The 25211-nt window shown below is 48.3% G+C and overlaps 1 protein-coding gene across 1 annotated transcript in view; it reads left to right on the forward strand.

The window, feature by feature from the left end:
• The first annotated feature begins 1183 nt into the window (after positions 1-1183).
• SIDT1 (SID1 transmembrane family member 1) overlaps positions 1184-25211 on the forward strand; it is a 440759-nt gene continuing 416731 nt past the window's right edge. Inside the window, exon 1 of the mRNA XM_086935576.1 lies at positions 1184-2988. Within this exon, the coding sequence (XP_086791702.1) occupies positions 2812-2988 (177 nt within the window). The 5' untranslated portion in view covers positions 1184-2811. The remainder of the gene's footprint in view (positions 2989-25211) is intronic.

Genomic DNA, 25211 nt, shown 5'->3' on the forward strand with positions numbered 1-25211 from the left:
AGTTAAACCACCAATCTGGCTCACTCCTTGTATGTAATACACCTGCTGCAAACTTTCTCCGACAAAAAACTTGTGGCCACTGTTTATTTTGTGCAGGGGAGATCGCCGATATCGGCACTATAAGTGATCCCCAGAATCACAAGGTGCTGAGCCGACACCGAGACTCAAACCTGGTTCACCAGCTCCCAGCTCTGGCCGCAAGGCCACATCCTCTCCCCCACTTGTGCAATATTGGGTAATAGTAACACGTTATCCACAGCCTGTAGGAAACTCCCATAAAACAACAGCTTGGTATTACCAGGAATAACGTAAGAGGCTGCGCCGAATGCTTGCACCTCCCAGCAGCCAAAAGCACTCGGCTCCCGGCAGCCTGGAGAAACTGCCCTCCGGCTAATCAGGATGTGTGTCATGCCATTATATGCACTCGTGTGTTTGCTTTGGCGGCGCCTATTGGCTTGTCTTCCCATCGAGGCGCTTTGCGCTGCACCGTGTTTAGAAAGAGGAGTGCAGCGCACAGGTGTGCACAGAGAGGCGCTGCCCCAGGCTCGGACCTTCGGCCACACACCCCTCGTCCTCGGGGCATGGAGATATTACCCGTTTCAGGAGCGCTGTTTTTAAAAGAAGTGACGCCTTTAGACGTGCTAATTCACCAGGGAGATAGCTCGGGCGGTTAACGCGCCAGCTGAGCTCTTACATCCACAACTCGTAAAGGACAGGGTCGGACCTTCACAGAAAGGCCTCAGCCGCTCTAATTTTGGAGGTGGATAACACGCTTAACATGGATGTTGTTAGTATTAACACTTGTAATTTAAAGCGCATTGAAGCTACACAAGACAAAGACAGAAAACCTGCCCGGTAAACACAGTACTAGAGGCTACTCGAGTTCAGGCTTGGACTACAGAGCGCAACGCAGTGAAAGGCGTTCTTTAATAGTAGCGGGTTATACGTTATTGGACATCAAGTTCTTTTAAGCGATATTAAATACAAAAACAATTGGTAGTATAAAATAAGCCTGTGTTTAAAAATGGAAGTGTCGTTACAACACTGACATGGCCCCCCGTGGCTGGCACGGGGCCGCTGCTGTATCTATCCGCAGCCGGGTGTTTCCGGCGCTGTGCTCCCCTCTTTGACACGCAGAGGAGGCCGGTCTGATCAGTCCGGCTCCTGGGAGTGCGGTGCCACCAGAGCCGGAGAGCTGCTGGGTAAGAGTGCCAGGCGGCTGCTGCTCGGGGCACCGGGCGGAGGCGCTATAGCGGCGGCTAAAGCCGGAGGAGCGAACCAACACTCTGCCTCCGAAGAGGGCCGTTCGCGGAGGTTTGCCGAGGCCCAGGTATCGATTGTGGATCAATAGAAGGGGAGGTGCTGCGGTGAGCGCTCAGACTGCTTCCAGGCGCTTGAACACCTGCTGCAGCCGGAGGACGAAACCAATACTCGGCCTCAGAAAAGAGCTGTTCTCAAATGTTTGCTGGTGCCCTGGATGCGGAGGGTATCGATTAGGGATTGATTGGAGAGGTGTCCGTGTGCCTCTTCAGCCTGTGAGCGCTCAGGTTGCTTCTAGGCGCATCAACACTTCCTACAGCCTCAGTAGATAAGCACAGCTATACAGGCAGAGGAGGGCTACTCTCCGAGGTCTTCGCATATCCTGGATCCTGAGGGTATCGATTATGGATTGATTGCAGGGGTGTTCCCTTGGTCCCTCCCGCCTGAGAGCGCACAGACTGCTTCCAGGCGCATTGACAGCTGGGTGCAGCCGGGAAGGTACACGCGCCTCTGCCGGGGGAGGAGGGCTGCTCTCGGGATCCCGGAGGCATCGATCCTGGATTGGTAGCAGCAGACGGACGGACGGACACACCCTGCTGCTGGTCGGATCGCAGCGGCCGTGGGCCGTGGATGGAGCGGGGAAACTGCGCCTGATTCCCGCCACCCCCGTGTGTGGACAGGAGGGGGCGCCGCGGTGCAGCAGCATCTGACGGAGAGGGGGGACGGTATAGATTCGGAGACTGTGTATCGATCCGAACAATTGGATGGATGTGAAAGCCCCGAGGCCGCAGGATGCCCGGGTGCCGCTGGTTTTGATCGCGGAGGGACGGGAGGGGGAGCTGATCACCAGTGGATGTTATTGATTATTGATTAACAGAGCCTCGGGCTGAGGAGCAGCGGAGGCGGGCCAGGGAGACAAGGGGACCCGGAGGCTGCCGTCTACACCTCTGCGTCCGGGGGCTCAAGGGCCCTGGCAGCCTCGGTACTGGAGCCCTGTAAGAACCGAGCACCACAGCTGTATGAACACCTGCTTCTGGAGGCGGAGCCTGCTGATCACCCCCCCCCCCCCCCTACTGGATCCCTGCTGAGACCTGCAGCCCTCTGGGTACCGGTCCCACCGTGGTACTGGCGCAGTACTGAACACCCTGTACTGGAGCAGCGCTGACCACCTGGTACTGGAGACGGATCACCCGGTGTACTGGTTCTCTGCGGAGCCCTGCAGCCCTAGGGTACAGGTCCCACCGTGGTACTGGCGCAGTACTGAACACCTGTACTGGAGCAGCACTGAACACCTGTACTAAAGCAGGATTGGACATCTGGCGCTGGAGGCGGATCGTACTGGTTCTCTGCGGACCCCTGCAGCCCTCCGAGCCCCGTGCATCCCTGTGGCACCAGAGCGGCCCTTAGACCTATTGTTGGAGGCCTCGGGGTACCGGTGGCCCCCCCACAGCACTGCCAGCCCCCCCCCACCCCCTCCCCTCCCCCTCACGCGGACGCACAGCCAGGCAGACGGCCAGGTCCGGGCCCCAGGAGTCCCCCGAGGGCCCCGCTATGCTGCCCCCCCTGGTGTGGGCTCTGCTGCCCCTGCTCGGCCTGGTCGCCCCGGCCCCGGGGGTGTCGAAGGCCACCACCTCCCACGGGGCCGAGTTCGGGCACCTGTACCGGGGCCAGGTGTCCCGGAGCGCCGAGCAGATCTACTCCTTCAACTACTCCACCCGGGCGGGGCAGGTAAGACGCCCCCTAGGGGCAGCGCAGCAGCGCACCCGCGATTAATGGGGGAGGGGCCGGGCAGGTCTGTTCTAGAAGGGGGGGGGGGGCAGGTAAGACGCCCCCTAGGGGGCAGCGCACCAGCGCACCCGCGATTTATTGGGCTGGGGGCAAGTCTGTTCAAGCGTGGAGTAGAGGAAGGCAAGTCGCCCCCTAGGGGGCAGCGCACCCGCTAATAATGGGGGTGGGGGCAGGTCTGTTCTAGCAGGGGTGGGGGCAGGCAAGTCGCCCCCTAGGAGGCACCGCACCCGCTAATAATTGTGGTGTGGGCAGGTCTGTTCTAGCGGGGGGTGGGGGCAGGCCCCTCCAAACACGACCTTTGTCCTTCCCGGTCAGGGCAGAAGAGAACAGGAGAACGCACCTGGCGATGGCTAAATGTTGTGATGCTTTTTCAAATGTGTTTACTTTAGCTATCAGTCAGGGGTCACTAGAGAACCCCGAGAACACATTTTACAATGCATTGTTTTTATAATTAGTGCTTTAACTATGTAACGATAAGGGGAGAAAAATACTAGCAGGGGGTGATTTTCGCTATTTTTGTGCTGGCTCAGACATTAAAATAATGATCATGTCGATAAAAATAATCAAAAAGGTCAGGTGTCAAACATGGCGAATCGCAAAACAGTGTTTGCAATCGCAAAACAGAGTGTTCCTATGTATGAAAGGGAGCAAAAACGTTATTTGCAAATTTAGCGATTAGCAATTTTACAAGTCACAGAATCTGCGAAAAAATTGCGAATTCGCTATCTGCGACACGTTATTAGCAATAATTGCTAATAACCTGATCGCAAATAGCGAAATCGCAAAGAGATGTATGTAAAAATCTCAAATTCCGATTCGCGAAAATTCGCATTTTGAGATTTGCAAAAACCACTTTTGATACATGTGGTCCTTAGAGTTCAGCGGATGAGTTATGCGATCGTAAACATGGTGTCTATCCAGCCGGCCGTATTACAGTTCCCACTGGACATAATGCACTTGTAATACAGTGGATGGGACGAGTAACTCGTCCACCAAACTCTATCAGACCCTTAATGTGGAGTTACTGTGCCTACTAGAGTATGTTTGTTGGTCTGTTCTCTTCCAGATGCTTTTGAAAAGTAAATAACTATGAGCCATATGTATCATAGTTCCGTTTTGCGATTCCTAAATAGCGATTTTTAAGGAATCGCTATTTAGGAATCACAAAATGGTATGTATCAAGAACATTGTTTTTTATTAGCGATTTCTTAAGCTTCCTTAATTGCGAATTCGCATTTTGCGAATTCGCAATTAAGGAATAATTTCCAATGCATTCCTATGGGCCAGGAGGCCCATAGGAATGATTTCCAAATAATTCTCAAATTGCGAATTCGCAATTTGCTAATCACAATTTGAGAATTATTGCAAGGGTGCAGGGGTGTCTCAAGGACACCCTGCTGCACCCCTGTAAATTACATGTGTGTGCATATGGCGCACATACATGCCCAATGGGCATGTATGTGCGTCATATGCCACCCTCACAAATGCACAATTGTGCATATTTACAAGAAATCGCAAATTACCACCAACTACAAGTTGGTGGAAATTTGCGATTTCTTAACCAAAATTCGCTAGCCAAAAATGCTACATACTAACAGCCAGATTCATGAAGCTAAACTGCGACCGCAATAGCTGCGAAAAAGCTATTGCGATCGCAATTGTCCAAAAAGGTGTTCAATAAAAAATTAGCGAATTCGCTAAGACAGAATTGCAAAATCGTAATAGAATTCGCAGAATCCCGGTAGTAGCCCAATAGCGAATCGGACATTGCAAGAAACCACGGATTCTGCGAATATAATTGCGATTTCGCAATACAATTGCAATCGCTATTCAAGAAAAATCGCAAATAGCGAAAAACCGAAAATCGCTTTTTGCGAGGCGCAATTTATGGACAACCCAAAGCAGGTGGTAACCATCAAAGTAAAAAAAACAAAATTTGAAAAACCGTTTCCCAATCAGTAACAGGTTCTGGCCTGACCAAACACACTTAAGGAGATGCAGCTGCAGCAGTAGGAGTCTCACAATGCCAGGACTGTACATGGTGGTCAGGCGGCAAAGGCTACAGCGAGCTGCACGGAACAGACGTAAGATCCAGGAGAGGACATTCCGCCAGCGGGTCACCCTGCTGGGCCAAACCAGAGAGCAAATATACGCTAAGTACCGCCTGAATGGGCCAATGATCATCAAGCTAATTCAGGACCATGACCCCCTGATGCAGCACCCAACAAGGCGGACCAATGCCGTGCCCACACATGTCCAGGTATTGTGCAGCCTGCACCTTCTAGCTTCCAGGGGATAGTTGCCGCTGCTGGGGGGATATCCCAGCCCACCATGTCCCGCTGCCTAAGGAGTTTCCTAGATGCAATGCTGACCCAGCTACACCACCACATCAAATTTCCCACCAGCCAACAGGACTTGGATGAGACCAAGCATCAATTCTACAATGTCGCCCAATTTCCACATGTGATAGGATGCATTGACTGTACACACATCCACATCTGCCCACCAGCTGAAACGGAGTACATGTACCGCAACCGCAAGTCCTACCACTCCCTCAACATCCAGATGGTCTGCAACGCAAAGAATTACATCACGGACATAGTGGCACAGTACCCGGGGAGCACACATGACTCCTTCATATTCCGGCACTGCGGCCTCCACACACGACTGGCCAGGGGAGACTTTGGGGAAGGACACCTACTTGGTAAGTACACTTGGCCCACAATGTTACACTGTGATGAAGTAGCTGCGCTGCACAGGCACTCACCCTCTGCTCCTCTCATTCAGGAGACAGTGGCTACGCCCTCCGTGAATACCTCCTGACCCCAAACCTCAACCCTGCTACACCACAGCAACGGCGTTACAATGTATCACACATATGCACAAGGAATTGCATTGAGAGAACTTTTGGGCTACTGAAGAGCAGATTCCGCATACTGCACAAGACTGGTGGGGCCATGTACTACAGTCCTGATGTCTGCTGCCACATTGTGGCTGTGTGTGCAATACTACACAACATTGCTACCAAGCGCCGGATACCTGTAGAGATCTCTGGCAGTGAGTCGGAAGGGGACGACCGGCCGCCTGCACATGTGCATCATGCACGCGGGGAGGATCCAGCTGAAGGACACAGACGCCGCAACCACATCACAATGAACTGTTTCTAGTGCACCCACTCCCCTCAGCCAACTATTCCCAAATGCATGCCAATGGAAATAATGACAGGAGGCCGATGTACAATGCTTGAATAAATATTATTGTTCAATGCACAATAATAAGGAAAAAATGTAATGATTCACATAAGAGTAGTATTGCGCCATACTGTTCAATGTCATTAACACGACATGCTTCTGTCATCAGCATGCCCCTGGACATGGTTTGAAAAGTCATGTGCGCCTCCGGCGCGCGGCACCCAGTCACCTCTCAGGCTCCTCCTCAGGCAGGGCACGTGAACCAGCACTGGGCCTGGTGCTGCGGCGTAGGACTCCTACCTGTGTGGCAGACAGGCTGCTGACACTCGAGGTCCCCTCGCTGGTGTCATCCCCACCACCATTTGCTGGGACAGTTGGTTGAAGTGCCAGTACAGCACTGGTCACCTGCTCAAGGACACGCGCCACGTCCTCACAGCATTGCACCATCTGCAGCTGCATTGCCATAGACCGACGTGACAGCTGGGAGGTGGCATTCCCTATCACGTAGTTGGAACGTGTGTAGGCAGAGAGGCGCGTGAGTAGCTGGCGGTGGCGGCGGCGGGTGATGTTGCGCTGGCTGATGATGGCCGCTGTGTTCGCCTCCATGGCAGTTGTCATCCGGTCAATTCGATCGGACACATTGGCTACATTTCTGCCTATGTTGTTCAGCTGAAGTTGAATTGCACCTTAGCGTCGTGCCTGCAACTGGTGCACGCGCAGCATGCGGCGCTCAATACTGAGCCCTGGCACACGCACTACCGTTGCCCTCCTGCCGGTGCGTGCTGTGCTGCGGCTCCCTGACATGCCTGCTGTGCTGGCTGGCCACAGTGGGTGTGCGCTGTGTCGCAGGTCTGTTAAAGGCAGGGGAAACCCAATAAACCCTTGTAGGCTTGGGCACAGAGTAGTTAAAGTCAAGGGGTGCTGCAAGGGGCTTATTTCAACAGATTTCAAATCATTCATGAGTCGTACATACGTAACAAACTCTTATGTATCCACAGGATAACTGTCTTGTTTCAAAATGTAACAAATATATTAATGGAAGGCAAAAGGAACATATAGAGCAGGAATCGTATTGAATGTTCAAATAATTTTCTTTTTACTGAAACAGAAGTAGGGAGACAAATACAAATAAAGTGAAGCAAAAAAGGTCATGAAAAGAGATCAATCAAATTTAAACTTCAGTTCATAACTGAAAACATCAACTCCAGGTATTTAAAGACACAACCAAAATTAATTGATAAAAAAGGGTTGCGAATTGGTGACAAAAGGACGCGTCGTCGTCGTTTATCAAACAACTGACGACGACGCGTCCTTTTGCCGGATCTGAAGTCCGTTTCAAGAACCTTTGGAATTATAGCCTTACGTGCAACTTCAACGCATTTTCTTTTAAATTTAAGTTGAAGTTCCGTGTCGGACATTCCTGCCACACGCCACTACTGTTCCTGTACGCATACGCGACATTTTTGCCATATGCCACTGCTGATTTCATGCTTATAAAAATCCACTGTTGGATTCAAGGGAGTTTTTTCTGCATAAAAAACACCGTCCTGATGATGGTCTATCTGACGAATGCTACCTAGACCGAAACGTCGACACTCCATCATCTCCTGTGTTGTTGCCTTGTCACCAATTCGCAACCCTTTTTTATCAATTAATTTTGGTTGTGTCTTTAAATACCTGGAGTTGATGTTTTCAGTTATGAACTGAAGTTTAAATTTGATTGATCTCTTTTCATGACCTTTTTTGCTTCACTTTATTTGTATTTGTCTCCCTACTTCTGTTTCAGTAAAAAGAAAATTATTTGAACATTCAATACGATTCCTGCTCTATATGTTCCTTTTGCCTTCCATTAATATATTTGTTACATTTTGAAACAAGACAGTTATCCTGTGGATACATAAGAGTTTGTTACGTATGTACGACTCATGAATGATTTGAAATCTGTTGAAATAAGCCCCGTGTCGCAGGTCTAGCAGTACCGGATGTTGATGGTGCCACTGGTGGTGGTCTTGCAGCGGGCAATGGTGCACTGCCTGATGGAGCTGGCGCTGCTGCTGGTGGTCTTGCAGCGGGCAATGGTGCACTGCCTGGTGGAGCTGGCGCTGCTGCTGGTGGTCTTGCAGCGGGCAATGGTGCACTGCCTGATGGAGCTGGCGCTGCTGCTGGTGGTCTAGCAGCGGGCAATGGTGCACAGCCTGATGGAGCTGGCGCTGCTGCTGGTGGTCTTGCAGCGGGCAATGGTGCACTGCCTGATGGAGCTGGCGCTGCTGCTGGTGGTCTTGCAGCGGGCAATGGTGCACTGCCTGATGGAGCTGGCGCTGCTGCTGGTGGTCTAGCAGCGGGCAATGGTGCACTGCCTGATGGAGCTGGCGCTGCTGCTGGTGGTCTAGCAGCGGGCAATGGTGCACTGCCTGATGGAGCTGGCGCTGCTGCTGGTGGTCTTGCAGCGGGCAATGGTGCACTGCCTGATGGAGCTGGCGCTGCTGCTGGTGGTCTAGCAGCGGGCAATGGTGCACTGCCTGATGGAGCTGGCGCTGCTGCTGGTGGTCTAGCAGCGGGCAATGGTGCACTGCCTGATGGAGCTGGCGCTGCTGCTGGTGGTCTAGCAGCGGGCAATGGTGCACTGCCTGATGGAGCTGGTTGTGTGGTAGTTAGCTCCTCTTCACCCTCAGGCTCCTCTGATGCTTCATCTATCAGCAGCCTCTCGCTGTCGCTGCTGTTGTTGTCTGCCCCACCTGTGATGGAAAGTGGACGTACATTAATTGCATGTATCTATCACATGTGCAGTTGCTGCATGTATGCTGGCTAACATTCCCTGACTGCCTGTTGCATTGCGTACATTGGGACATGTCTGGCTGCATTGGAGTTTTTGTACATTGTGGGCAGACTACATGTCCCACAATGCAATTGGGCATGTCCTGATGTGCATGGGTTGCATGACTGGGTTAGATTGTGGGAGGCTATAGTGTCATGGCCATTGTTAGGGGACAGGGACGCAGTCGCAAGCCACTTACCTTGGCTGTCTTGGGTGAGTCGGGATGAGTCCAGAGGGATGACCCCAACATATGCCTCACGCTGCAGTGTGTCCTCCACACGATCCTCCAGGGGCGTGTTTGAAGGGACTGTTGGATCTCCACCTCCAGTTGCTAGGCTCTCACCCAGCCTCTCTGCCACCCTCTCCTTGGCACGACCTCGGAGGTCGTACCACCTCTTCTTGAGGTCATCTATGGACCTCTGTGTCACTCCCACAGTGTTGACTCTGGCGCGGATCTGCAGCCACAGTCGCCATTTCTCGGCCTCAGGCACCCTCCTGGAGTCCTTGCCGAAAAGTTTGGTGTGGTCTTGGCAGACTCCATCTATTAGTTGCTCCTGCTTCTGCTCCGAGAATTTTAGCTTGCGCTTGCGCCCGGTGTCACTGGGCGCTGCTGCTGCATCCTCTGCCATTGCTGCAGTCTCCAATTTCAAAAAGTTTGCAAGTCTGGAGGTGTTCTGAGAGGAGCTCTGACTGGTGCTGCTTCGAACTCTGCCTCAGTGTTCTCAATGGGGGAGGGAACTGCCTGCTTCCTGGTTGTGATGTCATCACTGTGCTCGAAAAGCGACTTCCCGTTTTTACGATCTCGCAAATAGCGAGATCGCAAATTGCGAGATGGCTATTCCTACACGGAATTGGACGAATTTAGCGATTTTTCAGCGATTTTTGAAAATCGCTATCGCCTTTTGCGGACGGTTGCGATTCGCTTAATTTTATCGCAGATTTTGATGAATCCCATTCTGCGAATTCTAAATTGCGATTCAATATTAATCGCAATTTAGAATTCGCAGATTTCGTTTTTCATGAATCTGGTAAGGAATTGCAAAATTGCGATTCCCTAAATGCTATGGCAAAAAGGTGGAGAAGTGTGGCTCACTGGTTAGAGCAATTCAGAAAAGGGGGTGGTGATGAACAGAGTGTCTGAATTAAGCAGACCACTCTTACCCAGTCCAAAGATCAGGGCTTGATCCATCACCGTTATTTATCTCACTGCACCATCCCAGCTCAGAACCTGGCTATATGCAAATCAGTCTGTCCCTGGCCCAGTGCATCATGGGAACAGGGCAGACTAAACTACCAAGCCATTCCTTCACCAAAAAGGAGACAAGCTACCGGGGACCGGTTTCTGGCATTTCAGCCTTCTTCGACCCGGCTTGCTTGAATCCTGATGGAGCAGTGAGAAAGGGACTCATGTCTGAGTATACCCTGCCACACCTATAGTGGCCAAAAACTATTCAGAAAAGGGGGTGGGGATGAACAGAGTGTCTGAATTAACCAGACCACTCTTACCCAGTCCAAAGATCAGGGCTTGATCCATCACCGTTATTTATCTCACTGCACCATCCCAGCTCAGAACCTGGCTATATGCAAACCAGTCTGTCCCTGGCCCAGTGCATCATGGGAACAGGGCAGACTAAACTACCAAGCCAATCCTTCACCAGAAAGGAGACAAGCTACCGGGGACCGGTTTCTGGCATTTCAGCCTTCTTCGGCCCGGCTTGCTTGAATCCTGATGGAGCAGTGAGCTGAAAAATAGTGATGGATCAAGCCCTGATCTTTGGATTGGTAGTTTGGTCTGCCCTGTTCCCATGGTGCACTGGGCCAGGGTCAGACTAATTTGCATATAGCCAAGTTCTGAGCTGGGATGGTGCAGTGAGCTGAAAAATAGTGATGGATCAAGCCCTGATCTTTGGACTGGGTAAGAGTGGTCTGCTTAATTCAGACACTCTGTTCATCACCACCCCCTTTTCTGAATCACTGGTTAGAGCAGGCAGACCCTGAAGCAGAGGTCAGACCCGGGACCAGGGTTCAATTCCCGACGCGGCAGGGTCTTGAGCTCAAATGTCCATGGACTCGATAATTCTCGCTTCGGTGCCTGACCTAATCATGGGTTCACACTCTGCAACTCTGGGCATTAAGCCTGCTTAATCTCCACAACGGCCCCCCGCGGCGGGATGCCTGGCTTTCACCTTGGGGATGCCCTGTAAGGGCTATCTCACAGGGAAAAGCCAGGACGGGTTCCCAAGGCAAGCGCGGAGAAACCCCTTCGGGGGTCGATTCAGGCGCTATATAAGAAACATAATAATAATAAAATAAGGAATCGCACAAGTTTGCAATTCCTTATTTTGGGAATGTTTCATACATGGTAAACTAGACAAATGAGTGAAGGACTTGCAACAGCTGTGTGACTTTGCAATTAGATCACTGTAATAGTCTGTGGCGTGCTACCTGGGTGGTACGCTGTCTGAGCCTCACAGCGTGGAGAACGAAACTAATACAAAGCTCCCCCCAATTGGAAGGAGACGCCCTGTAGCACAGCGCATGAATAGACACCAATGTCTATAAACAGTTCATCAAAGTTGAATCCACACTGTGTTTGAGGTTCCTTGGGTATTTAATACATGATCAAAAGTTCATCAAAGCTTAACAAAAGCATATACTTCATCCAAAGGAAAAAAGTCATCCAGTTATAAATCCTCCCAATGCATTTCGGGCAGATGACTAGCCCTTCCTCAGGGGACAGCTCCGAGATCTGGTGCTGCACACTTCATGACACGCTCCTGCTTAATAGTGCCGGACTGCCGTGAAATGTTTCATACATCCCAAAACATGCAAAAAGGCTGTTTGCGATTCACAAAGGCAGAAATTCTGCGAATTTCGGCCTTTGCGAATCACAAAAGGCTAGATACATATGGCCCTACGTTTTCTCAAGTAAGATACTGTGCTGGGCTGAATTTATTCTCAACTGTAAGATAGGTTGAAAAATGTGAGCATTTCATATTTTGAAATCTTGGCACAGTACACTGCACAATCCCAGATTATAGTCAGGGCCACTGAAAGTATCTAATTTTGTGGCTTTGGTGTTTTCCGCATAATTACGGACTTGCAGCGTTTCTCACATTATCAATTTTCTGCAGCATAATTGCAGATTTATACAAAAAAAGAGTTCTAATGGATTAAGTTACTAAAAATACTGCAACGTGTGTTGCCCTGCACTTAAAGGCCCTTCGCAAAGGCTGACTGGTCACATTTCTGTTGTTTACTGCTATAATTGGGTGTTAAACTTGTACTTATGAGGTGCAACCTATGTCAAGACAGTGTTAAGAGTAAACATCAAATGACAAGGTAAAACTATCACAAAATGGGCCTTTTTATGCTGCATAATTGGCATTTTCTTGCCACATAATTTGATCAACCTGGCCACATAATTTGATTCGCCCTTGCCACATAATTTCAGTGGCCCTGGTTTATAGTGATCTTACTCATTGTCTAATCACATCCACTAACAATGGAACTGATCATAATTCGGTTCAACAAAAGACTAGCAAAGATTATGTAACCCAGCATGATGTACACACAGAGGTGTTCCTGCTGTTTATCCACACTTACCCTAGTGCTAAATAATTCAGTCACTAGCATTTTTTTTAAAATGGGCATCTCTAAAGTAGCGCCGGGAAACCCTTTTGTGTAGCTGTCGGCTTTATAAGCTCAATAAATAAATAAATAAATAAATAAAGTTCTGCCACCAAATATTTATTTTCAGATAAAGGGATATCCCCTGGGTCTTGGAGCATACACTTTATACAGTCATATTAAAACCAAATATATATTTTAATACACATTTTCATCTATTCTATTTGGTCACATTTCCTAAATAGTGTTTGTTTAATTTGAACATTTCGCTTCATAGGTGTAGGTTTGAAAGGCTCCCTTTGCAAGAGGTCGCACGGTTGATCCATACAGAGCATGGGGTCCCTCGACCATCAGGGCCCAAAGCTGCATCACATACACATTCAGAACATAGATGCGGTCAGCTCCCCTTAAATACATTATTGTGTAATTTTAGCAACATCATTTTGCAAACCATCTGGTGTTTATTAATTAACATAAAACACACCACATACAGACATAAACTATTTAGGCCCGAGCACCTCACACCCGGCTCAAACGAACACTGCACAGGGAAACACCGACACTAGAATGACCATGCCACAAACACACCTGCAAAAACTCCATAGGCGCATGTGCACACACAACACTCACTCAAACTGCACATGTGGCTATGTAGATTCCACATGCAAGAGGTACACAAGCACAGACTTTCACCACTCACAAACCGGGAATGATGAATGGAGCCCAACTCCCTGATAAATCCTCACCGACAAGACTGCAGGTGTGATCTTTGGGGAGAGCAACTCTGTGCAACTCTACCCCGTGGCCAACAGACCTAAGGTCTATGCCCGCCATCGACACCGAGGACCTTAGGATCATCATTGACTGCAAAACTGACAGCACTGCCCAAGTCAGCGCCACGACTCCCTCATTCTTTCACACCCTGAAGATGCTGAGGAAGATTTTCAAATGGCTCCCAGTCAACACCCGAAAAACCATCACCCATACTCATGTCACCAGCAAACTAGAAAACAAGAACTACAAGAACACCTGCTCTGCCGGATCAAAAGGCATCTCATCAGGAGGCTGCAGAACAGCCAGACCTGGTGGACAGAATCGCCTCAACCTCCAAGAAATAGGTGTTGTGTAAATTGCATGTTATACACATCCAGTCTTCCTTGTGTGAAGCCGTCAGGGCTTGGGTGTGGTAACACGGACTTCCTTAAGCTTGCACAACTATCGCAATCTGCTTGGCATCCCGGTGCCTGTGTTGAAGCCTGGCCTGCTGGAGATGGTAAGTGTTGAGGCTGCCCAGTAGAGACATCAGCTGTCACTCTCGGAGAGCTCTCCACATGCTCTGTGCGCCTGTAAGGAAGGAGATTTGACGTAAACCCAGGGCTTGGAGGCCACCGACACAAAGGGGGCCTGCCATTAGCCCACCTGAACGCACCCTTGGTCAATCCAGATAGAGATTCCTGGAACCGGGCCTAGTGGGGGAGTGAGGCAATGGCTATGGGGCACCCCTCCAGTATGTTCAGTGTTAGGCGAAATACCCCCAGATACATCAGTCATGTTTTGCGAGTCCTTAATAGCGAATTTTAAGGAATCGCTATTAAAGATTCGCAAAACGGGATGCATGTAGAAATCGCAATATTTTTAGCGATTTCTACTGCTTCTTTATTTGCGATTCGCTAATTGCGAATCGCAAATAAGGAATGGCTTTCCTATTCATTCCTATGGGCCTAAAGGCCCATAGGAATGAATGGGGAGTTATTCCTTATTTGCGATTCGCAATTAGCGAATCGCAAATAAGGAAGCAATTTCAAGGGTGCCAGGGTGTCCAAAGGACACCCTCTTGCACCCCTGAAATGGAAATGTTCACTGATGTTGCGCACACACATGTCCCAAGGACATGTGTGTGTGTAACATACAACTCAGTAAAATGCACTAAAGTGCATTTTTCTAAGTTTTTGCTATTTACCACGTAGTTAGTAGTTAGACTTCGCGGTAAATAGCTGCCCCAGATTGCGAATTCGCAATTTTGAAATGGTTCATGGATTGCATTTAAGGAATCGCAAATTGAGATTCCTTAAATGCAAATAATCGCAATGTAGCGATTTCTAACATTGCGTTTTTTGCATTTGGGATGATGAATCCCAAATGCAAAAATACCACTCGCAAAGGGCCGGATTCTCAGAATCTTGCCCTTTGCAAGCGGATTTTAGTTTGATGAATCGGGCTGATAGTGGAAACCCCGCCCAGTATAGTGTGAGTGGTCCCTCGGCTTTCCCCTGAGCCCCTTCAAAGTGTGTGAGGGCGGGATTCCCACGGCACAAAGTGAATTAACCCCTCCAGTACATGAACAGCGTGAGTGGGGACACGCTCTCGCCGCCGCTGCCCGGCAGTGGGAGGACCGGATTCCCTGGAGTTTCGTAACCGCGTGAGAGGGCATCATTTTTCGCCCGATGCCAGACCCCGTGCTTCACAGTGGAGGGAGAGGGGGTGCCAGGCCCTGCTCCCCACAGCCACCTGTCTCGGGATGGGGGTGTGCGCACAATGCTTCTCGCTGCTGCCAGTCTAAAAGAGGGGGTCACCCACTGCTGCCAGTTTCAGGGAGGGGGTGCACACAACTGGGGCTACGCGCACCGTGCTCCCCGCTGCTGCCAGTCTCGGAGAGGGGGTGCCTATTCCTCTGCCCCCATCCACCCCCCACTGCCGCCGCTCTCATCAGATGCATCGCGGCATCCGCCGTTGCCATGGCGACGCTTCGCAGCAGCTGGACCAGGCCTGGCCGTGAAAGTGCGGTTTTTTTCACTGATGCTTTTCTATTTTGACCCAATTTGGCTGTTATGTGAGAGGGCAGGGCGGCTCCCGATGCACGGCGGCTGCATGTAGTCCTTCAGCTGTAGGCGCGTGAATCTCCCGCCATGTTGGTTTCTGTTTGGGGGGTTTTACTATAGCGGCGGTTTGCGAGCATCTGCTCTGAAATCGAAGGAACTGTTTGATTTGTGAAGATTTTATCTGTCGACTAAAACCACCTAGGGTCGGTTGCACGGTAGAGGTCTGTGCTTTGTGGCCGTCCCTCCCTGAAAGCCTGGGCTGAAAGGGGGGGGGGGGGGGGGTTCCAATTCCTGTTCGATCAAGAGGTCACAGGGGAATCTGGGGAACGCTTCCAGGCACCCGAAGAGTTACTGCTGTTTTACGACATGTCTGGGGTGATGACTCAACTGTTCGAATCCGTTAATGATACACGGTTTATAATGTACTGAATGATCCAATAAAACAAATACATTCTTTAAAAAAGTAAATACACCAGGAGAGTGCTTTCTGGAAGGAAGGGCCACTATCCATAGCAGACAGATGGCGCTATGTCAAGAAGGACCACCATCCAGGCATGACTTTCAGCCACAGGCGTGTTGAATTCTGGGACTTGCAGTTGAATTAAACTTTGGGTGCTATTGGAGTTTACCAGCGCTCTAGAAGTATTACACCTTCTATTCTATTACTCGACCACAAATGCAAAAAGGGTGCTTCAAAGTTTAGGGGAGGAAAAGTGCAACAAATAATACGTACAAGCACCCTCGTGAAAGACTAGAGGCAGGTCAAATTGAAGATAAGCCCTGACGAAGCCGAGAGGTATTTAATAACCTCGGCGAAACGCGTTGGTTGGGATTGGATCTGAACAAAAAAGAAATAAAAGAAGATAATCTTCATGGAAAATTCTTTGGATGTCTTTTTATATGGACTAAACTAAATTTTGGCTATTACAAGTGGAGTGCTTCAATCTGGGACTTGCAGTTTTGCGTTTAATTCGGTCTCACTGGTTATTGTTGGCTACAGGGATCAGTCGAGTGAGCTCAAGCAAACTATTCTATGCTTTCACTTCACTTTCTTCACACCAGCAGCAGGAGTTGAGTGTGATCGTTCCCGGTGCACGGGGGCGGGGCTATGTTACCTCATGCAGATTGTGGGCGGGGTTAAAAGGTGCTCTAGGATAGATCAGGTATTGTTACGTTTCAGGATGTGGCTTTCATGAAAGGGGAGGGTGCGAGCTTCAAAGCACTTGAGGGCAATGTGCATAAATGCATTAATAAAGATGAAGCAAACATGCCGGAGGCTCTCGAAGGCGGGAGGGAAGGAGAAAGATATTTGAAGCAAAAACAGAATGGCGACAGCCGCCGGAAGTTGTGATTGAACGTCAGTTTTCATGCTGTTCTTTAGAAACACTGAGGATGCTTTTTAAAACAGCACTCTGAGGAGGCAAGGCTGTAAAAAGAAAGAACCGTATTTGCACGTGAAGATAGTGCTGTATTTAGGGCCACTGGAATGATGTGTGTCTGTGGCGTGTCTGCATTTGCCACATTTGCCACCTAATTCACAAATGGCTGTATAATCTGCAGATTTGAACAGAACTGTTTCTAGCTCAAATGTATCATGTATTACTTAAAATACAGCGACACCTGTTTCTGGACACTGGGAAGCCCTTCACAAGAGTTGACTGGTCACCTTTAGTTGCTTATTGCTGTGTTTGGGTGTTACATTGGTACTAATGAGATGACATATTTCCCCAGGCAGTGTTACCCTCTATAAAAATCACAAAATAATGAAGTTATGCTGTCACAAAATATGTCATGTTATGCCACATAATTTACATTTTCTTTCTGCATAATTTAGGCATTCCTGCCACATTATGTTGTCCTCCTCTGCTGCATAACTCCAGCGGCCTGGGCTATATTAGGTACTTTTCACAGGCACTTGGCCCTTTTGTGCGACACACCATCCCATGAAATTCAAAATTAACTTAATGCTGTCTTTCTTTACTCATAAATCAGCCATCAGCCAGTCCCATATTTTTCCATGTTTTTTAGCATCTAATAGCAATAGGTACTCCGTGTGGTAGAACCTGACCATAACATCAACGGGTGAACTGTAATTTTATTTATATAGCACTTACTACTCCTGACAAGGAGTCGCAACTGATGTCTGGGATGAGTAAAGGAGGGATGGAGGAGGGAAGAGCCGGTAGAAAGGGATTAGGGAGAAAGACAGAGCACAAAAATGAGATTTGGGATGAGTAAAGGAGGGATGGAGGAGGGAAGAGCCGGTAGAAAGGGATTAGGGAGAAAGACAGAGCACAAAAATGAGATTTGGGATGAGTAAAGGAGGGATGGAGGAGGGAAGAGCCGGTAGAAAGGGATTAGGGAGAAAGACAGAGCACAAAAATGAGGTTTGGGATGAGTGAAAGGAGAGAGAACATGAGGGAAATTTTAGTATGGTTGTTTGGGCGATCATAGTAGTAAACTGATGATTGGGGTGAGCCAGGAGGTGTAGAGGAGGGAGGAGTAAGGAAGGGTTATTTTGGAGATCATAGTAGGCGCCAGGGTTAGGGATCAGAGAGAGCGAAGATAGAGGATACATTGATAGAGGTGTAGGGTGATAGTAGGATAGAGTAAAACTTTCGAGAGAGTATTTTTTTTCTTGTACAATAAGACTAAAATAATTAATATATGGGTCCATGATTTCATAGTAAGGGAATGTGTGTGTAACAAATATAATATATTGAGATTTGTGTGCTTTGTTTCAATGGAGTAGTAAGAGGAGGTATTGAATTAGTGTTTTTCTCTGAAAGATATGTACGTGTAGTACTGCAGTGAGTGGTGGTTGAATAGTACAGGGGTGGTGATGTGTTTTGGAGACGAGTATGTGGTGTATACGAGGGGATGGAATAGAGTTATGAGTGTTTGTGTTAGATTTGATAACTGCAATAGGTAATGTATGTGGTGGAGTGTGTGTAAGGGTTGTATGGTTGGTTGTAATTTGTAAAAAGAGATGTTGGTGGATGGTGTATGGAAGTCTGAGTATAGGTTTTGTCATGATAAAAGGGAATCCTGTTAGGAGCAAGTAGAGGATAGAGATGTGATTTGTTGGAACAGCGAGTGTGTGTCTGGATGCATTAAAGTTATGTATAATGCAGCTTTGTGTTGTGTTGGGATGTGTTAGTAGTATAGGACAGAGTTGTGTTTATTGTGAGAATGCAGGTGCCATAGTGTTGTAGTTGGGGTAGAATTGTGTGGAGGCGTGGTTTGTGGGTTTTTGTAGTGGTTCAAAACACATTGAAATCTGTATGAGGTTTGTTTGTGGTGCATGAGTAGAATGTCTTTGTTGATATTGTGTTTGGATGTTGGCAGATGTAGAGGGCTTAAGGTGGTGCTCCTAAGGGAAAATTGGGCAGCATCTCTTGCCCCAGGCATGACCCGAACAAGCCCAAACAGGCAACTGCCCTCATCCTCTCAGCCCAGTCCAAACAGGCAATTGTCCTTGTCCTCTCTCCCGTATCCTTTAGGGCCTGGGCTCAGACGCCCTGAGCCTTAGGCTTAAAATTGTCCTATTGGCCAATTAGGGTTGGAAGTGAAGGGAACCTAAATCTTCAATGAAACTAGTGGCTGTGTGGCAGGCCAGGCCATCCAGGTGGAAGTTAAGATCTCCTATAATTAGGAAGTTGGAATACCGCAGAGTGGATGGAGGGATAATGTGTTATAAGGCAGTGGTGAATTGAAAGGCAGGCCCGGGGGGGGCTGGTAAATTAAAAGACCGTTTAGGGAGCGGCGCCCTGTTAGAGATATGGAGAAGAAAGCCATCTCGGATCCATTGATCTGGACTTCCGTAAGACTGCAGCCCAGATGTTTTTTGGAGACCACCGCCAGTCCCACTCCCCTCCCGCTGGGCCTGTCTTCTCCTAAAATTGCGCAGCCTGCCGGGATAGTCCCTGAATGTCGGGTGCGGACTGCTTGTGAAGTCATTTTTCCATCAGAAAAATGGCGGTCGGCTGCTGCGATGATATAAAGTCGGCAATTTCCTGTTTATGTTTGGTTTATTACTGCACATTTCTGCTGTTAGAGATAAAGCTAGACAGTGGAACCCTACCAACCACAGCACCTGACCCGCTTTAGCATGGAGGAGTTTATGAAAATCAACCCACTTTGAAAGTCTAGTTGCTGGGGGATAGTGTGTGTGTGTGTGTGTGTGTTTTGCAAGTGTGTGTTTGCCTGTAAGCAGTTTGAGAACATATCCATAAAATAAATACATGTATGTAGCTTTCATTAAAGAGTATGCCCAGGATCAGATGAAATCGCCCAGGTGAATTATATTTACATCAATCACTGTTCAAAATCCATGAAGCATTAATCACACTTGCCCACTGAAAAGCCTTTTCCGGCATTATTTTCCACAAAATTAGTCAACTCTATGTGCCCTCTCCGGCGCTCAACATATTCCACCTTTCTAAGCAATGATGTCACAAATATGTGTGAATAAAGAGGTTGTAGAAACCCATTCACTCTGAATAGGGTGACCATTTCCCTCAAAGCCATTGCCGACATTTTCTCCAGTCCGGTCAGAAAACCAAATGCATTCTGGGTAGTGTAGTCTTATCTTGCTTCCATTAAATGAGCACACCTTTAATCAATAATCTGTGAAAAGGTGAACAGTTCTGGACTGGTGACAGTGTCTGTAATGACCTGGAGTTGGGTCCCTGCCCTAAATCTGAGGCAACATCTAAATGAGACGCGTCCTCGACCAATGGAATTGAGAGCGCAGAGCAGTGACCTTTCGGGCGCCAGAGTCAATGGATATCAGAGTGCTTTACACCCTGATCGGCGGTATGAGGCGCTATACAAATGCTGAAATACATCAAGCAGTCTGCAAACCCCCAGTGTTTAGCTGCTCTGCCAGCAGCGTGAGAGCACAGTGGGGGGGCTTGAGGGGACACAGCTGCCGCAGTGAAACCTTAATTCAACGCTTGGAAACTACTTCAAAATGTATTCTAACAGACTCCGTTTCGTAAGTAAAACAAATCCCAAATAACAAATAAAAAAAAAAGCCATATTACTAACGCAGCAAATACCCATAGGGCAGATTAACCAAAAGGGATTGCAGAATGAAAACATACTAATAAAGACATTAAAACCTTTAATTACTCCTGCCGCATCCGCATGGGCCGTTACTCTCTTATGCGTTATCGCTGGTGCAGTTGCTGTGTACAATGCGCTTTGTCCCACCCCCACCGGATAGACATGTTTTCAGCCCCTTGAGCTGGCGCTTTGTGGGGTGCTGCGGGGTGCTATTTGTATCTGTCCCTCACTGTCAGGCCGCCACTGCGGGTGGAAGCGCACCGCTTAATGGGAGGATTTACTTCAAAATGCCATAAACCGGGGGTTCTGGAAATGAGCCATGAATGGGGGGGGAAGGGCGGTCAGTGACGTCACCCCCTGATCTGAATCCTTTTACAAGCTCTACGAGACTTTCAAACGTGAAGAAAACATACAGACCCAGCTCATTTACTCTTCATAAACAGGGCGACGTTTAAGAGAGCCGAGGGGTTTAAGGCGCCAGCTGCACAGATGTATGTACATACACCGCTTAAAATGGCAGCAGGTGGACTTCTACAGAGCGGAGCCCCTGGAAGGGCAAGGTTGCTCCTGACCCTACAGCAGCAAAGGGCGGGGAGCGCGCCTTTCAAGAGCTCCTCTCCAGAGCCTGCGTCCTGTCCACTCTTCACATCCTCCTACAGCGCTGTCCCACCCCCAGTCCGGGCCTAGGGCACCGGCACACAGACTCAAACAGCCTCTTAATGATTATCTAAAACATCTACAACTGCAGCGCCCCCAGGGTGAAAGGTTAGACTTGCACGGTTTCCTGGTCGTCTTTTCTTCTCTTGGCAGCTTGCCTTAACTTGACCAGAACACAAACAACACCTTGGGCAGACTAACCGCATATACCACCCGAAGGTGTAGAGGTCCACGTATCTTAAATCACCCTAACCAGTAAGTAAACTGTTACAGAACACTTGTATTCTAATAATTATTATTATTAACTACAGCGTTTATATTCAAATATACTCGGAGCAAAGCACTGAAACCATGTCTTTTTCTCTTCCACCAATATTTTCCATTCAAATCACCTTCACTGCGGTGAAAAAAAAAGCGGCCGCAAGCTTCTGAATTTTTCGGAATCGGGGGCGTGGTTTGCTGTTTTGAGTGACAGACAACGTCACTGTCTAAAGAACAGCAAAACGTACGCCCCCCAAATCCGAAAAAGACGCAGCTTCTTTGGAGGGACGGCTCTCTCCTCCAATGGCTGGCCTCTGTTTAGGAAGCCAGCCAATGGAGGAGAGACAAAAACAGAGGCGGGATAAAGCAGCCAACTAAGTAACAATAAATCTCCGGACTTCCGGTCTTGGCCTATGGCCAAGCCCTATGGTCCCTCGACCTAATAAATGACCATTGATCTGTTAGCTTTGCAAAGATGCCAACCCACTGACAGGCACTTTGCTTTGTCTTCAGCCTCAGCGCCAACACTCTCAAAGCCCCGCATAAACACTTGGTACAACTCAAAGTATGCGCTGTGCAAGAGCAATAAGATGCACATACAAATACAGAAACATAACATGATGAATTAGAGAACACTTTTGGGAACGCAAGATTAAGTAAAACATGTGAAACCGCTGACATGCATTACCCTAACGTTTTTAACATTCATTGTTCGTAAATCAATCCATGTTTTTGGCAATAACATAAGCGCATGAAGATAGGGCCATTTTTAATGGCCTACAGCAGATAACTGTCTATTGTAAGCACATATTTCTTGCTTTGCGCTCGACTCGGATATTTAGATCAACATTGCAAAGAAACACGATCACTGCTCGTCTTTCGGATCAATTTCGGAAAAAATACAGCAGCTCCATTTCCAAAGAGGACAGCAAACTGCAGCCAGGGCCTGGAGTGTCACAGTGGGGGAGATTAGTATGATGAGAGGACTCAGCACAATATACATAACACAAGATTAGCATTCTAACACTTACCATTACTGAGGACAAGGCGCCAAATCACACGTGCATGCATTCACTCCTACGTGTGACGAATGGAGAAGGGTGGGATCTATGTCTGTGAGTGACGGATGTCTGGAATCACGCAGGGATGACGTCTCAGACACTCGAAATCATGATGCTGATAGCATCACTGGTCTACAGTGTATACAACCATAGACCACAATGGCAATGAAGGGCTTTAGAAAAGTAAGCCCTGCGTTGTGCGTCACAGTGCAGAAAGTTGATTTAGTGCCTGACTGCCATTTCCTGCATCAGATTGAGGCTGGGCAGGCAGTCTGTGACAGACAGCACATACTGAAATACATCGATTTGTTTAGCGATAAATTCATATCTCTAGATAAATTGATCTATTTCATATTGTTTCATTAAATTGAGTAGGAATTTCAGAGGGGCACAGCCCTAAAGCCCTAATTGAGAAACCGGCCCTTGCCCACACCACATATATACCTGACCATAGACGACGTATCTTGTCCAGATCAAACTTCACTGCTTTTAACAGGGCCAAACCTGAAAGTTGAACTCATTCTTTTTCACCAACAGTAGATCTAGACATACTCAGCAGAAGGACAGATCCGCTAACCAGGGTAATAGCTGCCTCATCGCATTCCTGTCTTACCCCACCATTCAACCTGTCAAAACATCCCCTCTCAGCCCAAGCCATTTTCCCGAAGGACATTTCTGGTCCTGTTTCACCACCCACCGAACCAGAGAATGACCAATAATCCAAATAGACACCACCGCTGACCACGGCTCCGCCCCACAGCCAGAAAGAAAGCAAACAGAATAATATTAAGCTATTAAGGTTTTCACCAACCGCTCCACTATACCTCACACAGCAACGGGAAGACCAAGTGCCAACCCTTAGTACGCTCCAGCGGCAACCCCCACCTATCTGCTGCTGTAGCAGAACATGTGGTGAAGGAGTGTGTGCCAAACAGTTCTGTCTGCACACCCATGCTCTACAGTGTCACCCTCACTCTCATAGCATCTGAACAGCTGCTAAACTCCTACCATTCTCATCACAAAAAATAACTCACCCCTAACCCACCTGCATGTAAAAATTGACACCAGGCCTTCAGTGGACACAAACTGCTCCTGTCGCTTCCATCTACCTTCCCCTTTCTGATCAACCACAGTCTTAGCCTATCTTCATGAGCATCAGTACCCTCCCTGCACCACCACCTACCAACCCCAAAACACTACAAAACCAGCCGCAAGATGCACAATTGAAAGAGGCATAACTCAAACCTAGATGTTCAGAATACTAACATCCAGTTTTGGATTACCCAATAGACAAAGTAGGCACCGGCCTAGGTACCCCACCCTTTTTAAGGTCCCTGCGACAACAGATCAAAATTATATTGATTTGATCTTGAAATAAAATTATTATCAAGCTTTCTTAAATTATTTCCAAAAGATAGAAAAAAATTAACCACCTTAAAGAAACAAAAACATTACATTAAAGATTCCACTGAATATGACGTCTTGCAAAAAGTAGACTTCCAAGATATCCTGAAATATTTCACACAAACAAATTAAAGAAGGTGGATATTTAAAGATTTTTTCGTTTATTAAAATAAAAAATAAAAATTGTTTAATAACATTAATAATTGTTAATGTTTAGTTTCTTGTAGTAAAATTGGTTTCTTAAAATTGTTGGTTGGTAAAATGAAAAACGTATTAGGAGATAATTTTGGCGGGGGCCAAATTCCGACTGTCCAGAAGAGACTCCAGCGGATCCAGAACGCCTCAGCACGTCTCATCCTCCGGACACCTGAGAGACTTGCACTGGCTCCCGGTCAACAAGAGAATCACCTTCCGACTCCTCACCCACGCACACAAAGCCCTACACAACCAAGGCCCGGGATACCCCAACAACCGCCTCAACTTCTACGCTCCCAAACGCCAGCTTCGATCGACCGGCCATGCCCTCGCCGCCGTCCCCTGCATCCGAAGAGCCACCACAGGAGGACGGTCCTTCTCCTACCTCGCCGCCAAGACATGGAACTCCCTCCCGACCCACCTCCGACTGACCCAGGACCACCTCGCCTTCAGGAAGCAACTCAAGACCTGGCTGTTCGAGCAGTAGCGGACCCCCCTTCCCTAGCGCCTTGAGACCCTTTGGGTGAGTAGTGCGATATATAAATGCTGTGATTGATTGATTGATTGATTGATTGATTGATTGGAGAACTTTGCAGAGCATCTTTAAGATGCCACAGCAAGAAGCTGCCACATTGCATGCCTGGACTTTGAAAGTCAGATCATGATCCAACCAGACACCCAGACTTTTTATTTGGGTTTTGGGGACTGAGGCAGGGCCCAGGTGGACCGGCCACATTATGTTGAAGTCAAATAGAGATGGATTCCTCAGGATCATCATCTCTGTTTTGTCCCCATTCAATTTAAAAAAGGAATTATTCATCCAGTTAGTCACCTCTTTCAAGCAGGGCGAAAGGCTGGGGGAGGAGTTATCTGCTTCATAAAGTCCACCACCAGTCTCTGCGGCACCCCTGTCTCCTGTGCATCCACTCCTGGGTGCAGCCCACAGAATCTCTGCCACTGCGAACAAGACAAAGCATACGTTCTGTTATTGCCTCTACCCAGCACGGGTTGCATCCAAAAAATAATATAATGCTGTAAACAACTGATCATGAATCAAAAA

The sequence above is a fragment of the Lissotriton vulgaris genome, chromosome 8 (genome assembly GCF_964263255.1).
Source record: "Lissotriton vulgaris chromosome 8, aLisVul1.2, whole genome shotgun sequence".
Classification (NCBI taxonomy): Eukaryota; Metazoa; Chordata; class Amphibia; order Caudata; family Salamandridae; genus Lissotriton; species Lissotriton vulgaris.